Source organism: Macaca thibetana, chromosome 12 (assembly GCF_024542745.1).
Source record: "Macaca thibetana thibetana isolate TM-01 chromosome 12, ASM2454274v1, whole genome shotgun sequence".
NCBI lineage: Eukaryota > Metazoa > Chordata > Mammalia > Primates > Cercopithecidae > Macaca > Macaca thibetana.
The window spans coordinates 81,613,028-81,637,814 of NC_065589.1; the positions used below are offsets into that span (position 1 = coordinate 81,613,028).

The window sequence follows — 24,787 nt, forward strand, 5'->3', positions numbered from 1 at the left end:
CCCCCGCGGCCCCGCGGCCTAGAGCCCCGGCACCCCCCTGGCTCCCCGGCCCTGCGCCCCACCGACCGCACGTGCTCCTCCTCCTCGGCAGGAGTGGGCGGCGGGGTCCGAGGAGCGCAGCCGGGGTCGAGTAGGTGATGACACAAATGCACTGCTCCACTTCAGTCGCCACACATGCACCGTGTCTTGTACTTTTGTCCTCTTACTTAGTTCTTAGATGTGAGGAGGGAAAAGAAACACAAAGGAAATTCAGTCCTTGCTTTTCTATGTGGCAGACAAAACTCCACGGAACGCCGTCTAGTGGTGGAATTGTCCAGGGAAGGCAAGTTAGTTTTATCCTCCCACGAATTTTCATTTTAATTAGAAATTTGAGGCCTCTTTACATCCGTCAAACTGCAGAGAGGACACAGGACAATGTCTAGGTAAAGGTAAATTTAGTCCTGTAACCTGAGGCTGGCCCAGACTAAGCAAGAATATCTAACCATTTTCCGCCTCTTGCCTGGATCACCTTTCTTTGGAGACAAAAGTACAAAAGTCTCTTCTCCACGAGGTAAACAGTTCTGCGGGCTCCACTAAGACGCAGCGCCCTCCAGGTTGGAATTTTGCATTTCTGCATTTGTTCCCCAGGTGTGGATCTGGCCTGGATAGGACTGGCATAAGATTCCACTACAGAAGGGACAGAGCAGTGCCCCTACCCCCACCCCAGATACCTCCCAGAAGCAGTTCTAAGCTCAGTGGTTAAAAAACGGCCCTTTCGCGAGTTTGTTCTACGGGTCTTTCGCCACCCTACCCCTGCCCAATCTTCGGAAACCATCCACTCGAGAAACGTAGGCTGTTCTGTGTCTGCGTTTACAGATTCGCCACTCACCTCCAAGGCCTCGTATGTACAACCAGAATTTACTAAATCTGCGGTCAACATCCTATTCTGACATGCATTTAAATTACACCCTACTTTCAGCCAACGCCTCCCGCCTTACTCTGTGAAATTTAAAGAAATTCTTAACTCCTTATTTAAAGAACCTCCTTTTCCTGTTCGCATTACTTCCAACTTCAGAGAGAATCAGATAAATATGATGAGAAAAGTGCATATGTTTTCCTGAAAAAAGAAAATGAGCACAGAAAAGTGAAATTTGGCTCATAGGTAGCCAAATAATTATAAATAAGAAGAAAAAAGTAGTTCCTGGAAGTACTATAAAACAAATTTAAGGGGGGAATGGGAGGTGGCTTCCATTACACAGGCTGCCCATATTGGAGTGGGGACGGGCTAGTCTTCCTTAACCCTTAAATATCATCACCTATAATAATTAAATTATTTTCAAACTGTAAACTGCTTTCAAACACCATAGTTAGTGTTTTTACCAGGTTTATTTTACTTGTTATACACAGACGATACAAACGAGCAAAAAACAAAACGTTTCTCAATGGAGTGTGTTCTTGTATAAATTATTCAGTTCACAGACAAAACGAAACAAATATAAAAATCACAACATTAGATTTACAGAAGAGCCAAAATATACACACGTTTAGACCCTGAATTCCTATTAGGAAAAAATCCCCCCATGGACTGGAATCTAGATTGAATATTGTGTATGATGCATATTTCACATTAATTTTTAAATACAAAAAAGTATAGGTTTGCTACACAACATTAGAAATCCTACTAATCTATTTCCAGGGGGATTAATGCTCCTTATCAAATATAACAAGACTTAGGGGAAGATCAGTCTTACTTGCATTAATGCTAGTGTTCTCCCAAGGAAGTCAAATTTCAGCTGTTTCTAGGTGGTGGGGAAGTCATTTTCAAAACTAAAATGCAGTAAAATATACAACTCACACAATTCATCTTCACTAGACTACACTATAGTTACCAACAATTCAGTCATCTATATCATTAATAGAGTATTCATTACAAAGATTTACAGCATATAAAGGTGGAGGGGGTACTGAAAGATATTCAGAAACAGTTTGTCAGCATATTTGGCACCTGCACAGACCAGTAATGGATTTGGCACTTTGGGGAAAAACAAATAAGGCAAAATAATATTGCTGATGTCGAGCTATTCTATTTAGAAGGAAGGGGGGGAACATACAACTCCAGTTGACTTTGCTTTGCAGGCATCATGCCACTTAATCGACTTGCCTATGAACAGACACCTATCCTTTAAAGGTGTTTGGGTGGATTCTCCTTAGCTATTTGTGTGCATTAGGGCACATAGTAATTATTTCATGCAACGGATTGAGGAGAAGTGGGAAACCCATCACTGTTGAGTATTTCATGTTTCTAGAGCCTCTCAGAATATTATCTCACAAGAAAATTAAAAGAGAGAGAGAAGAGAAAGTATGAGAGAGGAGAGAAAGAAAAGCAAAGAAAGAAAAGGAAATAAAGGTTAAGCATGAACTGGTTTTGTGCCTTGACGAGAATAAAAACTAGCCATTCGTTACAATAAATTAACACTATGTACAATCATTTCACAGGCTTTGTTCCACTAAAATTATTAACATCCCTACCATCCATCCATCCATCCATCCACTCGGGGATAAGAAAGGACGCGCTGGGTGGGTCCAGGTTCTAGAGTCAACATCCTATGGTTAATGTGGAGGCCGAGACTTGGCGGGTCGGAATCGCTGCTGCCTGACAGGACTGCCCAGGTCTCCTAAAGGTGAAGAGTTTCATTACAAGAAAGAGAAGTAGGAGGTAAGAGAAAGACGAGGGGGAAGAGGATTGTAGGATAACTCCACAGAAGGAGAGTAAGTAGGAAAACCAAAAGGTTTACAGCAAAGTTGAAGGTCGGTGCGCTAATTGCAGAGACTGCTGTGCAAAAAAAGGTTAAAATCACGCTCGGAGACCTGCACTTATTCGCTGCAGACGGCCATCGAGGGTCAAATAAAATGAGGGGGTGCGCAAGGAGGAGTATGGGGTGGCGGAGCTGGGGAAGAGCTGTGAGGGGCTGGCTGGGGGTCCGGGCCGCGGCGGGGCCGGGGCGGGCAGGGACGGCCTAGCTGTGCGAGTAGAAGCCATAGTAGCCGCTAATGTCCTTGGCGCAGTTCTTCTCGCAGTCCCGCTGGGCCAGCACCTCGCTCTTGAGCGGGGACGAGCTCTCGGACACGGGCGTGTCGGCTGGCGAGATCCGCCTCCGCTTGGCCTGCTCGTAAATCCCCGAGTCGCTCGAGTCGATGGACTTGATCGAGGAGGGCGTCTCGATCCAGCTGGAATCGGACAGGTCCTTGGGCTTGGCGTCCTCGGCGGCGCCGGGCGGCAGCGGCGAGCGCTCGGCGGCCAGGCCCTCGGCCTCCTCGCCCAGGTAGGGGTTGGCGCCGGCCATGCGCGCGGCGGCCGCGGCGCTGTTGGGCCAGCAGGGCAGCACGGAGCCCGACTTGGTGCCGCAGTACTGCGGGGGGCTGCGGGCGCCCCAGCCCGACGGGTCGGCGTAGTAGCCAAGCGGGCGGCCAGTGCAGCCTGCAGCCTGCAGCGGCAGCGCCTTCACGCCCGCCGCCGCGTAGGAGAGCAGCGTGGCCGCGTTGCCCGCGAAGTCCGTGGCCGTGTCGTAGGCCGAGGCCGCGAAGTCCAGCCGGTTGTTGGCCGGCGTCACAAACCAGCGCTGCGGCGAGGGCGCGCCCGGGTCCTCGGCCTGCTGCGGCGACAGCAGCCCGTTGGTGTGTGGCACGCTGCGGTCCGTACCCGGCCCGGGGCCCGCGCCCGCGCCCGGGTGGAAGCGGGCCTTGGCGTAGTTGCTCACGAACTGGTCCTGCAGGAAAGAGCCGGCCATGGCGTAGCGGGCCCCGGGCACGATCTGCGAGCGCGGCGAGTCGTTGGGCGAGGGGGTCAGGCGGTCCATGTCACAGCCGGTGTAGATCCTGCGGGGTAGGGAGAGAGAGAGAGAGAGAGCCGAGGGGTGGCGCGGAGGTCCCTTGGGGTGGGGTGGGGGCAGAAGGGAAGGCCACCTCCACTTTTCGCCCACCCCCACACCCTCCATCTACAAACTTGCAGTCCAGAATTTCCTGGAGAATACAAGAGGCCACAGACCTCTATCATTCCCAAAATAAATCATGGTATTATGAAGGAGCCAATCTGTCTATGCAGGGACCTGAGCAAGATGCAGACCATCAAGGGAACGACTTCCCTCTTCTCTTGCTCTCGTCAAGTATACTGGGGTACTGAGAGAGGGGCACAAGCAAGGGCTTTCATCCCACTTCTCCAACATTTGTGTGCACTTTAAGGCAGATTTACCTAGGGACTAAGATGCTCTTTGCCCATTGGGCCTTTCCTCTGCGGTCAGAGTTTCTGGGTGAAATTTCTAAACAAGGTACTCACTCCTCCACCCTTTTAGGACCTATGTCCGTTTGATTGTTCAGGTCATTTCTCTCCTTTTTCTAGATTGTTTCAGAAACCCCTAGGGAAAAGCCGCACACGCAGAAATCATCAAAGACTGATCTTCACCCGTGTTCTGGAACTCGAGGTTTGCTGCTGGAAGCCTGCAAGGTACTTAGTGTCTATTGTTTCCCCTGTGTGAAACTTTCACTCCCACGTCTATTAATACAAACAAGAATTACTACTCAGAAACAGTAGTCATCAATCAGAAATACTCTCTTAAAAGAAAAGGTGTTCTTTACTCTGACCTGCTTTTCCTAGCTTTTAGTCCATTACGGCAGAAACTTCGGGGCAAACCTACGGTGCAAACCTACTGTGCACTTACCAGCCTACTCCGTGCAGTGGACCACTAATAATAGCTAACCTTTACGGAGCTTGACTATATGCCAGGCATTGCGAGCTAGGTAACTTTTATTATCCCACTTTACCGATGAGGAAATTGAGGCAAAAGGACGTTAAATAACTTGCCCAACCACCGACAGTGATTGTGTTGTTGGGAATTACCTTAGATAAAATAATCAAAGATTAACTTTAGGCCCTGGGCCTAGAAAATCACATTAGAATTGAGAGGAAAGCAAGGGTTGGATGAAGATTGGTAGAAGTGTTTTCTCATACACATGCACACATGCCTCCCTTTTTATTTAGCTCACACATAAATGTTTTAATCTTTAGTCAACAGACTGTTTTGAAGGAGAACCTCAGTCTTGTCAGACCTTAATCCTTCAGGGAGGAGATTCCCTGGTGAGTGGCCAAGCAAGCTCCTGGTACCCCATGAACCCTTATACTTCTCCCTCTTTCTCCAAAATTGAGCCATGCCCAAGTAACCAATGTAAAAGGGGAAAGGAAGAGTGTCATAAACCAGTCAACTCTTCCCTATCCCCTAAAGATATCAGGTGTTTTTTTGTTTTGTTTCTTTGTTTTGCTTTGTTTTTTTTTTTTGTAGAGGTAAAGAAGTTTTTATGAAAAATTTAAATTGATTTAACATCAAAGAGGAGTGGCTTTTCCAACAGAAGGCAGCCAGAGGAGGAGGGGCATGTGAGAGTTTTGCTGTGGCTGCTCAGGTCCATTCTGTTTAGTGCACAAAATTTCCCTCTTGAAATTGAATTCCAGTTTCAAATAAGAGAAGTAGAGGGAGGCAGGAAGGGAACATAACTAGCAAGGTGCAAATATCTTCTCTGTTTATCACCACAATATTTTAAAAAGAAAAAAGCAGTCTGCAAAAGATACAGTTTAGATGCCCATCCAGGTCCCACCCACTTGGGATTGCTGAATTGATTTGTGCAAAATAAAATGCTTTTGAACAGATGTTCACAACAGAATTAAAATCTCAAAATCTACAGGACTCTCCTCCAACATCTCTAGTCTCTTGGGCCACACACTTTCCACTGTGCTGGGCACACCTTTTTAGATTGTGAGGAATAGAGTAGCCAAGTTTTTATTCTGGGGAATCATATTGATGAGACTTGCTTCCTTTGGAGTACTTTTGAAGAATATATATAGTGGTTATAGGCAGTAATATCAATGACTCTCTTTTAAATTATTAGCAAATATCAGGAGGGATAGTTAGTATCCGCTTGGAGATGGAATAGAGGCAGTCACTTGTCCCTTTCTCCACACACTTAATCTATGCTAGTCAAAGGCAGCTTCAACTTTTTAGCTCTGTCTCCGGCGCTCAATGTAAGCCATGAAATTAAGATGTATGTACCCTTTCCTTTTATGGTCAGAAAACATGGGGGAACCCCACAATCCAGATTTAGATTTATAACACTATCTGAACTCTTAGGCACTATGGACCCTGAGTGAGAATTGCAGAACAAGCCCAGAAAGCATTCAGTTTACACCTACTGTTGCCCCCAGAGAACAGCCTTTTGATACAAAAGAGGGAGGTAAGGGAGGCCTAAAGAAAAGGGCACCAGCATGTTTAATTAAAACACACCTAGATACAAAAGAAAGAGGAAAATATTTTTCTTTTGGTTTATAAATAATACACAGCAACACCGTCTGAATCTTTCCAAAAGCCTAAAATGACCATAACAGCGGTTCTGCTCACGAACTCGCCTGTGGTGGGTGCACATTTGTATTCAGTCCATGGTAAACTTGCACAGGAAATGCTATTACACAAAACTTGGAAATAGGTAAATAAAAGTCACATATGCTAAGGAGACTGGTAACAACTGCCAGAGGAGCCACATGCACTTTTAGGCAGAATTGCCCGTTTCAGACATAGACAATCTGAGCTGAGCATCTGCAGCGCCACATACAGTACTCGCATCCGGGAACCAGGGCAGCCTCCCCAGCCAGCCAGCCAGCCCCAGAGGCCCGCCAACAACTTTGTAATCCACAGGAAAGCTAAAATTAGGTGGAGGAAACCTCTGACCAAAAACCACACAAGTACCAAGCCACAAGGTCACCAGAGAGAAGGGGAGCCAACAACAACAACGACGACCAAAAAAAAAAAAGAAGAAGGAGGACAAGAAAGGGAAAACCTCTAAAACAACCTTGTCTTCACACATTCCAGCTTTCAAAATCCTTGTACATAATAATCCACCTTTGACCTAAAGCCCAATTCCACAACTATTTGAAAAGGAAGATACAAAATTACTTACGTGTCATAATTATCCCGAAATCCTTTTGCAAAGGGGTTGTGATCTATTTTCAGTTGTGTAATCTGGCAAAGAAAAAAATGAATGTTATCTCACCTTTTTTACATGAAGACTGGGTGTTTGAGAATATATCATCTGCCACTTTTACAGGGGCTTAAGGCCTACAATTTATTAAATAGCAAGGTTTTCCTAACTGAAAAATTTGAGGGATTGAGTGGAAAGGAAGTATCATGAAAGTTATGAGGAACATGTTTAAATAAACGATACCTATAACTAAAGGACTGCTTTCAGTTAGCTCTCCTGTTTTTTCTAAATTGATTCAAAATCACATTTTTAAAATGCTTGTTACACACAGTGTACTTATTCAGACAAAAATCTTTAAGGAGAACTTGAATTCATCACTAAATGTTGACTATTTTAAGTATTTTATATTTTAAAACATTTGTCGTTTCTGACTCACAACCTGAGAAACCACAAGTTGCATCTTAAAATGAGGTTGGATTTAAAAACATGTTTTAATTTCTGATATTATCATTTAAGTAAAAAAAAAAAAAAAAAAGACAAACACAAAAACCCCTATCACTCCTAGTAGTCAAATCAGCCACTAAAATCAGTTTTTGCAAACTTGCAAAATCAGAAGAGGTTCAAGTGCTAGAAAGCTCAATCCATAGCCCTTAGTAATTTGATTTATTGTAGTTTTCACATATATGAATGTGTATGTTCTTTTGATCTCCCAGAACAGTGATGTTTGTTCATTTCAGCCATCAGTTCTGAGATGGAAAAAAAAGAGAGAGAGAGAAATTTTTTTTTTAGATGCCAAAGCTTGCCAAGAATAAAATGCACGGGGAAATCTGCTTGTTTTCTAAAGGAAAGAGAGACTTTAAAAAAAAAAAAAGATTTTAATCTGTTCTAGTTCGAATCCCAAATTAAAACTCCCAAAAGAAGAGTCTTTAGAAATCCTGGCCACCTCAAAGGTGGCCCGGGTAACCCGCGACGAAAACAAATAGAAAGCATTTTCCCACCGGCTTCGTGTTTAGGAAAGGTGCCGTGGGCAGGCCCCTAGCCCTAGGCCTTAAAACGCACAGCGGAGCCAGCTGTTGCTGATGTTAGCGCTGCTAGTACCCTAGACCTGCATGGCGGGAGGATGTGAGAGGGTAGGAGAGAGATGTCTGTGCCGCCCGCCTCGCGCCCAGCCCCTAGGTCTCCTTACATCCGTGTTCTGGTAGGCGGTGACGGCGATGAACTGAGTCTCAGGGAAAGTGAATGTCTGCACGCGGCCGGGCTGGCTGGTGTCCTCCGTGCCGTCCTCGTTCACTTCCACCACATGCAGGCGGGGCTGGTACTTGTGCAAGGACTGTAAAACCACCATCTGTCCGGCAGAAAGAAAGGGGAGCGCCGGGTGGCGTGTTAACGCGGTCGCTGTGCGCGTGGCTGTGGGCGCCCCGCTGCGCGCCCGGACTGGCGGAGGCAGCCTGCAGCCAGCCTCCCAGGCTCACTGACCGCGGGACTCGCCTGGCTGGCGGCTGACTGGCTGGGGCAGACCGGCCTTCGCACCTCTGGGAGCGAAGATAAGCCGGGGCACCGGAGAAAAGGGGGAAGCCGACCGCCCGATCCTCAGGGCCCTTCTCCTAGTCCTCCTGTAAGGAGGAACAAAGATTTCCACAACCTGCAGATCTTGTGGGGTTTCTTCTCAAAATCAATCAGTATTAGTACTTGGGAAGGTCGGGCACTCCAAAATTGGGCCGACGGGGATGTTGTCAATGAGAACAACTTCATAAATTTAACATAAATTTGGAGGGTGGAAATCCAATTTTTAAGTCTTTTTAATGAAGCAAAGAAACGTGTATCCAGTTCCATATGCTGCTTTGCACTGACGAACTGGATGTCAGGGAGGAAGGGGTGAGAGAGAAAACGAGCGCTTGAGCCACTGACCTGCCCATTGTTATTTGAAGCTCCTTTGTTGTTCGTAAGTTTTAATTTTCCAAAAGAGATTTCTTGGCGCATCCAGTGAGCCCCAGTGTTGGGGGAATCCGGATGCATATAGACCCGATTTCCTAGAGAAAGAAATACGTTGTTTACATATGCCCCCGGCACTGCCCAGTCCCAGCTCCTCACCACGTAGGACACACACACACACACACACACACACACACACACACACACACACCTTACTCCACCGTGAAGCCCATTAGCTGGGGCTTTTTTAGGCCGTTCTTTCTTCCTATTAACTGGGGGTGATTAAAATAGCTTTTGCATAATCCTCCCCCTTCTCGCAGCTCAGTCTGTCCCCCTGTCCCCCTCGTTTCCTTTTAGAAGTCATTGGCCGATCGTTTTAAAAGTCGCTCGAGCCAGTCCACAAAGGCTTTAATTAATCATTCTCACCTAAATAAGTGTCAAGAAAATGTGTTAATTGGAAGGACTTGCCTTGCACATTGGTGTCCGCTTTGCCGCAAGGAACCCATTTGCCTCCTTGAAACCTCCAGTGATTGGGATCCGCCAAAATCACATCCACAAAAATATTGTAATGAGCCGTGGGATCGAGACCAGAAATGTTAAAACTTAAAAAAGGAAACATGCGCCTATTTAAATTAAGGGGTGGGGGGAGAAAACAAGGAAAAAAGAAACATAAATGTTAAAGATTAAATGCAAGAAGCGGGGCGCCAGATAGCAAAGCAAAACTTGTTCTTGCAGCAAATAGGGACGAATATTTGATGGGTTAGAAAAAGGGTGGTGGGAGAAGAAAAGAAGTGCAACCCAAATCAGGGAGAGCGGCGGGTGAGCTGGAGTGGGAAGGCGGCAGGTATCACTGCCCAGGTGGAGAGAGAGGTTGGCGACCTGCGTCTCCACCTGTCCGTGCATGCCAGTGTTGATGCGTCCCTCCCATCGCCCAGCCGCTGGCCGGGGCTCTTCCTTTTTCTTGCCTTCCTCTGGCCACTGACTGGCTCTCCAGCCACGTACCTAGAACGGGGTGCCCCCCACCAACATCCCCGTGGCGGTTATCCCTTCCACTTTCCCCCTTTCCAAAACCAGCCAACTCTAGGGCGCCTTCCACTCCTCTACCGACCCCAAATCGTCGCTGCCGCGGCAGTCACAACCTACGTGCACTTGTCCCCGGCTGCGCCTGGAGCAGCGGCAGCCAAAAATGTAGTATTACCTTCCCTGTTTGGTGATGATCATCTCCGTTTGGTGCCGGTGAAATTTCAGCCAAAGAGGCCTGTTGCACAGGTACACCTGTGCTTTGCCGGGCACCAGCCCCGGCTGGGTGGAGGAGAACTGGTAGAACGGAGCTCCTTGGTAGGAGTGGCCGTACTGCTGTGGGTAGGGGTAGCCGGCCGTGGGGTATCCCTGCGGCGAGGAGTTGGACAGGAGGCTGTTGTAGGCTCCGTTGGTGATGACCGGGTGGTGGGCCATGTAGCGGCTGGGGCTGCCGATGGAGAAGGCGGGGTGCGCCGGTCCGTGCTGGCCGGGGTACGGGAACATGGCACTGGGAGCAGTGGCCGCAGACTGTGGCTGGCTGGACTGAGAGAGGAGGTAGCGATCTGCAGCAGAGCCATCGAAACTGTGACGAAGCTCAGAGACCCCGTCCAAGACAGGAGAGAGTTTACTTCTCTGGACGTCCCCTGGTGAGTCCTTGGAGTCAGGAAAATTGTCTGTATCTGACTGATTCGTCATCCCCCTGGTAATTTTTTTCAAAGGTGAACTTCTCTCCAGGTTGTCAGTGGTCGAGATAATGGGATGATCGTGCAAGACAAGCTCGGATCCGCCTGAATGTGGGTAGCTGCTGCTCACATTGAGAAATTTCTTGGAGAGCATGATAGAAGGAGAAAGGCAGTGCTCCAGCTGCATAGCTCTAGAACCTGAACACTCGCCCTCCCGTCCCTGGTTTTTAAAGTCCTATTTATCATAAACTAGAAATCCACAGACCCCCTCACTAGACAGAAAGCACTTCAACCAGCAAATGCTTCTCAAAGGTTTGATTTACTTTTTTTTTCCCTGGGAGAAGAGATTGGCCAATTGACACTATGCAGCAATCAGAAAAGGCTCACTTTTGATCTTGCTGCTTGTGCTGCCGATGAAACGGCTCCTGCCATTGGTTAACTGCTGACAGTAATTTAATTAGATAGACATTAATTAGGATAATCACCTGGCTCCTGGTAGCGACGATCATGGCAAATTGAAGGGGATGATTTTATTGTTGGCTTGGGGGGTGGGGAATGTGTGTTGGTTTACGTGAGCACTGTTGTGTCACCTTTAAGCTTTGTGACCACTGCTTTAGGAAGATTCAAAGATGTGCAATTTACTAAACATTTCCTACCTTCCCCCCCTTCCCCCATTTAGAGCGGAGGGGCGGAGGAGGGAATTCGACGATGCTAGGAGACTTTTCGGATCTGAATGAGCCAAATATTCAGTTGAATGTAACGATTTCAAGTGCAAAGTATACAAAGCGCGAGCCGGTGGCCTCTTCTCGCCCTGTAAAAGTTCCAGAGTCTGTCTTTTCCAGCTAATACAAAAGCACACAACACCTGAGCTGGTGCTTTGTGAGCAGGTCCTACGTGTCCTCGGCGCCCCCACCCCCACCTTTTAAACTGCAAACATAAATAAATAAATCCCTGCTGCTGAGAGCCACAGCGACAAGCAGAAGGGGGGGAGAAGAGGGGGCGAAAAGCAGCAACTCACCCACCAATCCACCCACCTCAGGAAGGTTCGGTTTCTTGTTTGAGCACAGAAACAGTGACAATCTATGATCTCCTTTTTAAGTTTTGAAATAATCATAAGCTGTCGGGCTAAAATGCCTTAATGTATTTGCAGTGATGTTTACCGGGTCTTTACTAAATATTTTATCAGCGAACTTGGTTGCAGATTATCTGAAGAGCATCTAACTGGGGGTAGGCGCCATGCATCCTTCTCGTCCCTCTGTATATCCTTCTCTCTGAGGTACTGGCTTGGCGACAGGTTCAAAAGCTTCGCCAGGAAAAGAGAGGGCCGAGTCCCCGTGCAAATGGGCTCGTCAGAAGCGCTGATCTGGGGAGACAGAGTGGAAGTGGTGTCAACACAGTAATCGCTACTGAAAACGTGTGTGTGTGTGTGTGTGTGTGTGTGTGTGTGTGTGTGTGTGTGTTTTAATGTTTATATAATCTGGAGGGGAGAAAAAGCATCCATGCCAGTAATTTTAAAAGGAAAAAGAATCTAAAGAGGAATAGAAAAAAACCAATTTAAAAGGATGTTGGCACAAATAAATAGCACGAGGCCCAAAGAGACCCCGAGGTGTAGGAAGGAGGTCTCTCAGCATCCGCTCTACAGAGGAGCCCAGCCCTCGGCCTGAGCCAGAGGGCCAACAGCGGCAGAGGCTTTTTATCTGCCCAAAACTGCCTCCCGCGGCCCGGCGCTCGCTGACCTGCCCTCCCGCGGCTTTCGTCCCGGACGCCGAGCCGCGCGGGAATGAGCAGGAGGAGCGCCGCCCGGAGCTCCGCTCGGCCCCGAGAGCTGGCCGGCCCGAGGGCGGGCTCCGCCCGGGGGAGTGAGGGAGCGCGGGTTGAGCTGCGTCTGGTGCAGACCCCAGGGGCACACACTCTTTCCGTGCCGGAGGCGCGGCCTGGGCACCTCAGCCGGGGGAGCTTCTGGCTTCGAGCGAGCGCGTCTGTCCTACCCGTACCTGGGGCAGCTCCCAGAGTGAGAGCAGCGCTTGGGGACATTGGGTGGGGTCCTGAGCATGGGCGGAGACGGGTTAACCAGACTCGCCGCTTCGCCACTGTGGTGCATTTTCAGAGCGGCACCTCGGTGGGCTGAGCGGTCAGCGCTCAGCCGAGACTGCGCCCCTCGAGGCGGGCTGGGCGCCTTGGCTACAGAGGGCACCAGCTGCGGCCTCCATCAGGGCGCCGCGGGCAAGGCCCTGCGCGGGCGGCCTGGACAGGGCAGGTTGATGACCAGATGTCCCAGACTAAAGCCGAGACAATTTTCTGGGATAAAAAGAGAGCCAGACCCATTTTTCCTTTCGAAAGCAAACCTCAGCTCTTGGTCAGGAAGCTTCATAAACAAGCAGTCTTAGCTGTTGAGTCGTTGGGGTGCGGGGGAGGGGAGTAGGGGATGCCATTTGACACTTGTTTTTCTGCCCTTGACCTTCTACCGCCATTTGCCTCATGAGAGGCTTTTGACCTCTTGACTACTTTTGGCTACTTTCGTTTCCGTCTTTCTCCCATCTTCAACTTCTCTGTCCCTGAGTGCCTCTCCCTCCGTTGCTTCGGAAAACAGTACTTTCCTCCGTTCTCAGTGGGACAGAGCCTTAAGTGTGTAAAGAGGTGAGACATCACCTGGGCTCTTTTTGAGGCTTTGCCATTCTGGACACCCTAAACTGCTTTTTTCTTTTCTTTCTTTCTTTTTTTTTTTTTTTTTTAAAAAGGAAGAATGCTAAAATGAGATGTTAAGGTGTTAAAGGATAGAAAAGGGAAAGAGTGCACCTTCTTCAGAGTTTTTAAGGAATTGATGTGCTCTCTGACCCACTTTGGATTATCAGTAACAAATTCAGTGACTGCTCAAATATAGGCTATGCCTTGAATTTATATATACTAAGGAAAATTAAGGCTTTCCTCAGAATCACCACACGTGCCTGTGAACCATACTTCTAAAAGAAGGCCAGGGCTTCTCAAACCTTAAAGTGTATATGAACCACACCAGAATTCTTGATTATGATTCAATAGGCCTGGGGTGGGGCTTGCTTTCTGTATATATAACAAATTTCCATAAGACCCAGATGCTATTGGTCCAGGCAGATGACACTTTGAATGGTGAGGCCAGAGCTTTCAGTGCCGCCATACTAGTCTGAGAGAAAAGCAGGGACATTTCTGCACTAGAGACAAACAGTTTTGTTTCCAGAGCTGCTTTACCTCTGCATGGTGGAGGGGTAGATATGCTCACATAAGCATGCTTGAATGCATGCACGTGTGTGCGCACACATAGTCTTAAACAGCTTCCTGAGTTTGTGATTAAACGCATCTTTTCAATGCCTAACTGGGCCTGGGACATCAGGCTGCTGTGAAAATAGCTGTACATTCCAAGACAAATGTGTTCACTGAGCCTCGCCTCTTAGGGCATCTTGATTTTGATCGACTCCAAATCTACAAAAATATAGGTTTTTGCTAGCAAAGATTTTGACAAGGTTCTGAAATTGGGAATGTCACCAACATGAACCAAGTGACAGTAAGTGGTGTGTGGCTACAGGGAGTCCAGGAAGATGGGGTGATCAAATAAGGGCAAAAACAGGCAAGGTAAGCCTTCCCAGTCACAGGATTCAGGATATTTTCAGAGGACTAAGTGGAAAACAAAAACAAAAAACCCTTTCAACCCACATATTGAGAATAGTTCTTGAAATGTTAAGGCCTTCTTCTGAGGGCACTGTGCCCCCCAGAAATCACTGACTAGCACTCATTAACAACATCTGCGAAATAAGTTAGAGAATCTTATTTGTAAAGGGAAAAATCATATCCAAAAAGCCTACACACAAGTTTGAATTAGGCAAAATAAAACTTCACTAACTTCCACTTATATTTTAATTTTAAATGGTTAAATGTAATCCCAACAACTTTAATACATTTTACATGTCCTACATAAAATATACTGTCACTATATCTGAAACAATAAACCACAGGACAAGCAAGAAATGCTCAGAATACTTCTTATCCACCAAAAAAGATATTGTGAAACATACTGGGAATTTAAGCCATTTCTACTTTCAGTTTCTGGTAACTTCACTAGGCAACCAATAAGAGCCTAGACTTGTTCCAGTAGGACAGTAACTTTATCTATCACAGCACTCATAACAGTTCTAGTAGGTTAAGTTAAATTCCAAGTCCCCATGTAAAACCTTCCTTTAATGAAGCCTTAGTAATACTCTCACCACATTTTCACAAGCAAGGGTGCAGACTAGAATTGGATCTTTGTCTCTCTATCTTTTGCCATACTCCTTGGTATTATCAGTATGGTTCTGAACCGTAAGTAATAACAGGGGCAGTTACTTTTGTACATCACATTAGAAGTTGGTATTAGCCATTTTTTTTCTCTATTAGAAAACTGGGTAGTCCTAATTTAGAAAAGATGAGACCAAACAATGACAAAATTATTGCTTATAAGCTTATATTAACCTCACATTATGACTACTTTTCTCATTTTGCTTTTTAGACATTATATACTTTCTGTGGTTATTTTAGATAAAAGTCCAGTAGAGTCTGCAGTAGCCAGTTCCCAGTTTCAAAACTGTTGGTAGAAATGTACTCTTTTAAAACATGATAAAGTCTAAATTAAAATTGCTCCCTTTTCTTTGTAAATGTACTCCTCCAAAATCCTAAAAGTATAATATGTTTATAAGAGAGTGAGTATACAATATTTAGCTTATGACAAATGCTAATAAAATGTCAACATTTTTTCTGAGTTACTAATTAGGTAGCCACTCATTAATGGAAATCATTATACATTTGTGAAAGTTTGTTATCACACTGATGTTTTATGTGTTATAAGATCTTAAAATGCAAAGGGAAACATATCTTTGTGTGAGATTTCTAGACCACTGTCAAACGTTATTCCATCAATCCCACCCATTGCCAAAAAGACCTCAGGAAGCATAGACTGTAAATGTATTTTATTTTGTAAGTAACAATCAAAATATATTTGTGCTACTGATTTTTTCAAATATTAAATGGGATCTTAACAAAATTTGTCCACTTTGATGTACTCATGTATAACTTTAGAATCTGCAAAGACCCTGACTAAAGAAACAGAAGTAATTGCACAACTGAGACTGAAGGTGTTACGGTGCTGCAGATGATGCCAGATGTCTTACATTTAGCCAAGTACACCTTCAGAGGTCCCTTGATTTTGAGCATGAGGAACAACAGAGGAATATACACTGAAAGCATCATCAATAGCGTTTTTCGTTGCTTTATTTAAATACAACAGTATCCAACATAGCTGCTAAACACTGGACAATATTTGAGGTCATAAGTACATCCACATGTTCCTCCAAATGACGTTTGGGGTCCTAAAAGAGCAAAAATAAGGAGAGAGAAAACAGAACCATATTATTGGTAGATAAATTACTTAAATTTTTTTCAGTAGCCGATGAAACTGGTAAAGAAAGCCAGACCTAACTTAAATATTTCACAATTTAACTTTACTAGTATATTGTTACATTCTTAGAATTTCTAAATCAATAAGTTAAGTAGCTAATAAAATAATAGATTACACAATGAAAGCTTGATTTACACAATGCAATGACTGTGTACCAGAGATTTTTATGAGGAGTAACAAGGAATTCTATACAGCTTACAATCATCTGATTTTTTTAAAAGTTCATTTACATATGTCTACCTGTCTGCATAGATGTGTATATTCTCTACCATTCATATATCTTGAATGTCTGAGGGAATGCTTAATTCAAAGCGGACATACCAATGGGTAAGAGTTCAGTGTGAATTCTCAGCACTTCTTCTATGTTTTATAATAGCAAAAATCAGAATTCTGTACAATCTTAATCTTTTAAGAGTAGTGCTTTAAATGATTCAGAAAATATTCTTGGATCAAAAGTTGCTGTTTGTAGTTGAAGAATTTAAATACAATTTGGATCAATTCTAAAATGTTAAGAATGTTTCATGTAGCTATTCTGAAAAAATGTATCATCGAAAATTATATAGGTACAATCCTTTAACTTAAACCCGATCATATCTATTTTTGAAATAGACTGAGTTAAAAAGGAGGCTTAAAATTGTATTGTAATAAAGGAATTTAAATTAAAATGCTTAGTATGTATTTATGTTTTAGGTGGGATTAAGTATTTGAGCAAAATTTGAAAGTTTTGAAATAAGGAATATACATTATACACAATAGAAAAATTATAATTTAAAGGATTATATTCTTACGGTTATTGTTAAAATACCCAAGACTCCTAACTTTAAACAAATGCTCATTATTGGAATTATTTCTTGGCCGTGCTTTTCTAACCCTTATTTTAATACACTGTTTTTTTAAAACAACCCAGAGATACAACATGTTACAAATAATTTCAAGTGACTAGACTACAATATATTTTTTATTTCAGAAATAAGTCTCAGGGCATTTTAGGTGAAAAAGACTGAGAAACACTGGCAGGAGAAAAAAAGATATTGGTTTAATTCCATTATAGACGGTTTTGCTTTTGCCACGCCGTAGGCCAAACCAGTGAGGTAATAACTATATTTTTAAAAATGACTCTGATGATTATTAAACTTTGCCAATTACATATTTTTCAGTTTCATTTTTTATTTAGACCTTTTATTTGCTGCTTTAAATCTGTATCAAGAAACTATGGCCTCGGAAAGACATTTATTCAAAAAACAGTTACTGAATTCCATAAAGTATAAGGCTCCAAGTTGGTGATCTAGTATTATGATTAAAATAAGTAGTGGAAAGATAACAAGGGTGATATCACATAAGATGAGAAAACAAAATGAACTGTATTTCATTTTGCTTTTTGGGGGTATTTGTTTTTAAATTATAATACTCAGAAGGTAGTGAAATTTGATTTTCTCATTTATGACATATGATAAAGTCAGACCTTTGCCCCTACTGCTCTGTTGGAGTAATTCATTTTATAGTGAATTGGTAACATGCTTCCCTCAGTTATCTACATTACTTCTTGTGGCAGCTGGGTGATTCTTAGAGATTTCCCATCCAAGAATGGTCCTGGCCCAAACCTACATAGCTTGTGAGATGTGATGGGATCAGAGCATATGGTAGGATGGCTGAAAGCAAAGACAGCTTAGTGTCTTGCATCTGAAATATCAAGATTCTGCCAACATCAGCAATATGATAACCATGTTCCATGAAATGGGGAAAAAATGTAATCGACATTCTTTAAAAAACAGTCTAATTAATCTGTAGATTCCTTTAATTGGTTGGTATCTTCCCCCACCCTCAGATAATAGAGACTAAAATATATATTTCATCTTAGAAAAGTGAAAGAGCAAATACTTAAAGCCCTTTCTCTTCACTCAGTGTAACCCAATAAGGCTCTAACCTTTCTCAGGAATATTACCTACATATTGATAAAGTACATAATTAACAAAACTTGTTACATATGAAATAAATCTACCCTTCTATTATCTTTTCTATTATCTTATTTATCTGTAGATTAAAATAATACTTAAAAAATTAATTCAGAACACAAGTGTCCTAATTTGTTCCTGGTAAATTATTTTCACTGAAGATAGTATCTCATAGGTATTTGTGATTTACTTCTCTATAGAGAACCTGACATCAAATAAATTTAGTGACCTTTACAATTAGTATCACATTTACATGACAGAAGAAAAATGTAGAGTGGACAGGAAAAAAATTATATAGGCTGTAAAACAGTTTTAACTCTATAAGAACACGTTATTATGCAACTGCATAACTTATTAACAGTATACCTCACCTGCTTGCCAACATTCTTTATTGCCAGCTGTTCAGGTGTCATCTTATCTTCTTCTTCTACAGCCTGTGAATGAAACACAAAGGACAGAGTTTAAAATTATAAATTCTCTATTCCCACTGCAGGATAATCACCAAAAATGATGACCAGAATTTTCATTCATAGAACTTTTATTCAAAGAATCTACTGAATAAAATTATGCTAAACTTCATAATAACCTTCAGGGCAATAAAAACTATCAGCAGCATCATTTTGAAAACAGACAAGAAATACACAGAAAGTACTGAAAATATCTAACAGGATCACTAAATGGTTGTGTTGACCATTTGCAACACAAATTGACCATTACTGAATTCTTCAGGAGATGGGAGATGGAAGTACCTGCAGTGGCACTTATGGCACTGTGGTACTAACTAATTCTGTTCTGTTGCCCTCTCCTTTTCCTATTTGCACAGTTCTTTCCCAGTTTCCCATTTCTCTGTCTCTTTTTTTCTCATCAATCCAGCCTGCCCATAACTTCAGTATCTATTTAACTATCAATAGCACTTAGGATCAGAGGAGCTACTGACTTTTGATCCACTAAACAAATCACATGGGTTTCTCTCTTAGTAATTTCACATCTTTAAATCTCTAAAAGTAATACATGTATTCAGAAAAAAATCTGAAACTACTCCACATGAGTGATCTTTAGTAACCATGAAGAAACTGTCATTTGAAGTTTTCAACAAAAAATTACCTGAACTAAAAACCAAATATAATCAAAATTAAATTAACCCAAACAATACATGAAAACCACTTTCCACTACTTTCAAAGTTAGCTACAAACTCTTCTATGTATGATCATAACTTTCTGGCAGAGTAATTCTGAAATAATTATAACATTTAGATTAGCTACCACTACTGCCCTCCTCTCCCAATAATGGCACCAATATAAAACCTCTTTATTGAGAATTTCACACATAAGAAATCTTAACAGTTTAGGTATGTTATGGCCTGAAGACAAAACTCTGTATCAGGTGAACTTTTAGTCTATGATTTATTCATAGCATCTGATAAATTGAAAAAACAAGAAAATGTAAGGATCACTAACCTTAAGAAATGCCAACACAGCATTTACCACAAAAAAGAGTTACAAAAGGGGGTGAGATGGTGGTGGCAGAAAGCAGGGAACCAAAATCCCAGTGAGGGTTAGATTTGGATACTCTGAACTTTATAGTCTCACAGCTGCCAAATTTCTTCATGTGCGAACAATGAACATGTAGGAAATGTAATCATCAGACATTCCCCATAAACTGGGAAGTTTGGCTGCATTTCACACCTTCTTAATAGTTTTGTAAACAGAGAACTTGAAAATGAGCAAAGATGGCAAGTGTCTAATTTTATAAATGGACAAACTATCTAGAGAATTTTCCCCAGTAGAACCTGCCTAAAGAGAAAAGATAGTGAATAGGTATTGTATCTACTGATTATCAGAAGATACTTATTTACAACACATCATTAGGAAATGCATTTATGACTCATAAGCCCAAAAGAAGAAAAAGTAAAAGTTAATAACATGCCAAATCTAGAAATCCCTAGACAGAGAATATGCTCATTTTCAGAGTCAGATGTCACTCTATTATTTTCAGTTATAAAAGTATTTCCTAACTGGGAAATGGTTCTCCCACTATTCAATGTTTTACATAAATGGAAACATTGACAAAACATATTAAGAGTATGTTTTTCTGAATTACTTTCACAAATTGTGACACTATACTTTATTGACTTAAAAGCATTTAGATGAATGGAACAATTCACTAAGTTTGTACTACATACCCATTCAGTGTTAGTTGTTCTACGTACATGCCAACAACAGTACTTACTACAGTATTGGAAGGAGGCAAAAATTTTGGAATTTGGCTCAAAATACCAATCCATGTAAAGAACAGTTATTAGGGAATATTGTGGAGTATTGCAAACAACAAAGATGGTAGATAGACAATGAACGATGAAGGTCAAAAAGCACTTGAAGTATTGATCTTATTTGAAAAGTTAAATAGGTATAAAAAGCGCTAATTCAAATTTTAAAAATCTTTTACATCATTTACCCACTTTACCAATTAGTTTTTCCATTCCCAATAATTAAAAGAGAGAGTTCACAAACTCTTTGAGAAGTACAGATGGTAAAAAGTACTCCCAGCCATAGATGCCATCTGGGAAATGAGGAGCAGCTGTAGATTTAGGCATATACTAAGGTTGCAAACCCCCATGACAAAAGAGTAAGCATATCTCTTTGATTCTAAGATATTCCAAATCAAATGCCTAAATATTTTCTCTATCTACCCAAGTTACCTGTATCTCATCTACCATCTGAGCAAGACCAGTTTGTCTTCATTCACAGTTCTAATCTGGCTAGTCACCAGGAAAAATGTAAGAAATGGTTGCAGCAGAAACAAATGAAATTCAGGCACAGGCAGTGTCCTCACTAGGGAACTTCTGTGTTTATGGCAACTTCTGTGATTTGGCGTCAAATTTTGCTTTTGCATTCGTGCTCTTCGGTTTACTCAACCAACAAAAAAGCACTGAAAATGTTTGTGGCTATTCACACTAGAAACGTTTTTAACAGTTTATCAACAAAGACCCCCAGATGGCTATCCCATCATGCACGGTCTGCACAGTTCTAAGAAATCCTTGGAATTTGGTCTGTTATGTGATCATAATCCCCTCCAATGTACCCCCTATCTTACAGAGGCTTTTACTAAACCCATTAACCTCATTCTCTTTTTTCTGCTAATAGTCAAGTTTCTTATATGGACAATCTGCATCTCAAATTCCATCACTTTATTTACCCTTTTACAAACACTGATGGGATCTTTAGCACTTCACTAACACTCTTAAGGATCTCCAGGAGGTCAATTCCAATGGACCTTTTTTTTTTTTTTTAACTTTCTGAACATACTTAGAGCTACTCCAACATCTGTTTTCTCTTCTATTCCCTTAGCCTTTGCTTTTGCCACCCTGTCACTTATTCCACATCATGCTTCTTTCACTATTCCTTTGGTTTCTTTTTCCCACATTAACATGTTAACTTTGTTCACACTATAACATGCCATGATCCCATTTAAATATCTTTTTAATATCACCATTACGGCAATTTTTACATAAGACAGCACAAACTGCTAAAATGGCATATACTAATTTTTCACTATTAAGCAATCAACGCATAACTGCTAGTGGATTTCAAGACAATGTATTTTACTTCTTTCATGATTTTTAAAGTATTGACTATATAAACATCATGTGTTATGGGATTGAGAATAAGTTTAAAGAACTGGCTTTGATAAAACATACTTGGGAAAGCAAAATTAACAAACATTTAGCAATTAGAAAACTGAGAAGGTATAAGAGGCTTACATATGGAGACATTAAAACTAGCTTTTCTACTACCATCACTAATTAAACATCAATATAGGCATGATTTTTACAAATATTAATTTACTGAATCCTTAAAACATCTCAATAAAGAAGTTAATCTACACTTCATATGTTAATGCCAGCAAAATTTCTAACATAAAAGGAATTTTTCAAACTCTTCTTGATCTCAAGGAGCTCACATTTGGGCTTTACTTGCCCATAAATCTCAAATCATAATGCAGTGTGAAACATACAAAAAAGGAGTGTGCACAAAGCACGATAGGGACATAGGGGTTAAGTAAATGTACCTAACTTTTTCTTGTGCATCACCTGAGGAAAGAGAGGGAAAGTCAGGGTGAGAGCACAAAGAATGCATTAGGGAGTAACACATCATGTGATACTTAGTAGTAATAGGGAAAGGGAAAAACCATGAGAGAATGGCTGGATGTGGAAGAAGAGCAAGAGAGACGAGTCCAAAGTTTCAGACCTACATGATGCCTAGAAAAATGAGTGTCAGTTATAACCTAATTGGTAGAGGGAACTGTCATGAAAAAGTAGAAAGTAAGGTAGACAATACTGCTTACTCTTGAACAGCAGCATCTGAAGTAATGAATATGTAAGTGGAAAGGTCTCAAACAGTGGAGATGATAATACATTTCAAATGAGAGGAAATGAAGAGATTTCAAAGTTGTTGGCATTGCTAAACTATGAAAACAGACTTTTAAAGAAAGGTATAAAAACAGAAGAGCAGAAAGGCAAGGGTTGAATCTTGGAAATGCTCATAGCAAAGGCAGCAAAGCTAGCTAGCAAAGGCAGCAGAGTGTGTAGTTGCCAAAAAGTCAGGAGAACCATGGGACTGTATGGCCATGGAAGTAAAAAGAAGAGACTTCAGAAGTTCAAAGGTATGATGTGAAGGCAAGAGGACAAGGAAAATAACTGAAAGAGATGCAAGACTCAGTGCACTAAGAAAATAAATCACTCATCTCTTTTAACAAGCTGGAAACAGCAAATTGTCATCAGCACTGTACTCTGTCATGAAAAGGTTATGACTCTGAGAACACTGGAGGCAGGCGGAAGGAAATGATCAATGATGTAGGAGGTTATATTTTATCCAGTTAGCCTTAAGGAAGGGAGAGGGGCAAAGGGTGCCATGATAGAGAACAGCTGAAGATTAGAAAGAAAGGTGCCCCTCAGAGGACATTGCATTTCCTTAAATTTTAGTTTATATTATGTTAATATTAGTTAATAACAGTGCTTATGATTGGCCACTTAATAAAGTTACATTTTTGGTAAAAAAATACAAGTATAGCATAATTCCATTCATTTAACAAATACTTATTGAGCATCTACCATTTATCTGGCAGTGTACTAAAGATAAAATGAGACAATATCTGAATTCACAGAGCTTATAGACTAGCTGTAAAAACCAGGAAATTAAAAAGTAGTAATTAGGCTGGGCATAGTGGCTCACGACTGTAATAATCTCAGCTACCCAGGAGGCTGAGGGGGGAGCATCACTTAAGGCCAAGAAGTTGAGACCACCTTGGGAAACACATCAGGACTTTGTATCTTTAAAAAAAAAAAAAAAAAAAAAAAAAAGCCAGGCATAGTGGTGAGTGCTTGGAGTCCTAGCTACTCAGGAGGCTGAGGAAAGAGGACTGCTTGAACTCAGGAGGTCAAGACTACAGTGAGATATGATGGTATCATGCAGCCCGCCTGGGCAACAGAGCAAGACCTGGTCCCTTAAAAAAAAATTAAATTCATTTGATAGAAGAACAAAGTTCTATTGGCAAATAAAGAAGGAGTAAATAGCACTCTTGGTGGTATGGTGAGGTCCTCAAAAGTGAGAAAGGGTTAAGCTGAGAATTGAATGAAAAGAAGGAGTTGGGATGGGGATATATTGGTAAGGAGTGCTTCAGTCCAGGAAGCAAGAAAAAGCATTATAAGTTAGAAGAACTGCAAATTACTCAGTATTTCAACAACATAAGAGTGGTAAGAAATAAAGCTACAGAGGCAAGCAGGAGCCAAATGGGGTTTGGACCTCATTCTAAGGCAATGAGAAGTCAGTCATCAAAGGCTTTTTAAAAGCAAGGTAGTGACATGAACGAATCTGCATTTTAAAAAATGAGGTACATTTCACATAACATAAAATTAACCATTTTAAAGTGTATGATTCAGTCACATTTAGTGCCCCAATCACCTGTATTCCATCACCCCAAAGGAAAACCTAGTACCCATTAAGCTGTTACTTCCCCATTCCCGCCTTGCCCAAGTCCCTGGCAACCACACATCTGTTTTCTGTCTCTATGGATTTACCTAGTCTGGTTTTTTCATATAAATTGAATCATATAATATGTGGCCTTTTGCATCTGTCTTAACTTACCATGTTTTAGAGATCCATCCATGTAGTAGCATGTATCAGCACTCCATTCCTTTTTATGACTGAGTAGTAGTATGTTGTCTGTATAAACCACAATTTGTTTATCCATTCATCTACTGACAGACATTTGGATTGTCTCCAACTTTAGCTAATGTGAATAGTGCTATGAACATTCGTATACATGCTTTTTGTTTGAATACTGATTTTCAGTTCTTTTGAGTATATACTTATGAGCAGAATTGCTGGGTCATATGGGAACTGTATGTTTAACCTTTTGAGGAACCTGTTTTCAACAGTGGCTGTACCATTTTATATCTCCACTAGTAATTTCTTCATACCCTTGGCAACACTTGTTATTTTTCATTGTTTTGATTATAGCCATTGTGGTTTTGATTTGCATTTTTCTAATGATTAATAATATTGATTGAACATCTTTTTTATGTGTTTGTAACCATTTTCATATCTTCTCTGGGAAATTTCTATCTTTTTGTTGCTGCATTGCAAGAGTTCTTTATGGTTTCTTTCTTTTTTTTTTTTTTTCCTATTTTAAATTCTTGTATACTTTCTTTTCATTTTTGTTTTGTTTTGTTTTGTTTTGTTTAAAA

The 24,787-nt window shown here is 42.0% G+C and overlaps 2 protein-coding genes and 1 long non-coding RNA gene across 6 annotated transcripts in view; 1 reads left to right on the forward strand and 2 right to left on the reverse strand.

The window, feature by feature from the left end:
* Positions 1 to 1,346: 1,346 nt before the first annotated feature.
* TBR1 (T-box brain transcription factor 1) lies at positions 1,347 to 11,113 on the reverse strand. Its single transcript, XM_050752273.1, has 6 exons — positions 10,127 to 11,113; positions 9,397 to 9,551; positions 8,905 to 9,026; positions 8,183 to 8,341; positions 6,976 to 7,037; positions 1,347 to 3,855 (listed from the first exon to the last, which is right to left on the reverse strand). Exons 1-6 carry the CDS (start codon positions 10,816 to 10,818, stop codon positions 2,997 to 2,999), a joined length of 2,049 nt encoding a protein of 682 aa, XP_050608230.1. The 5' UTR covers positions 10,819 to 11,113; the 3' UTR covers positions 1,347 to 2,996.
* The window catches only part of LOC126932950 (uncharacterized), a 78,962-nt gene continuing 57,964 nt past the window's right edge, over positions 3,790 to 24,787 (forward strand). For all 3 annotated transcript variants that reach the window (XR_007718383.1, XR_007718384.1, XR_007718382.1), the window contains exons 1-2: positions 3,790 to 3,862; positions 4,376 to 4,480. This is a non-coding gene — a long non-coding RNA (uncharacterized LOC126932950). The remainder of the gene's footprint in view (positions 3,863 to 4,375; positions 4,481 to 24,787) is intronic.
* PSMD14 (proteasome 26S subunit, non-ATPase 14) overlaps positions 15,585 to 24,787 on the reverse strand; it is a 109,669-nt gene continuing 100,466 nt past the window's right edge. For both annotated transcript variants that reach the window (XM_050752289.1, XM_050752290.1), the window contains 2 exons: positions 18,413 to 18,475; positions 15,585 to 16,000 (listed from right to left, as the gene is read on the reverse strand). In XM_050752289.1, the coding sequence (XP_050608246.1) occupies positions 15,902 to 16,000; positions 18,413 to 18,475 (162 nt within the window). In that variant the 3' untranslated portion in view covers positions 15,585 to 15,901. The remainder of the gene's footprint in view (positions 16,001 to 18,412; positions 18,476 to 24,787) is intronic.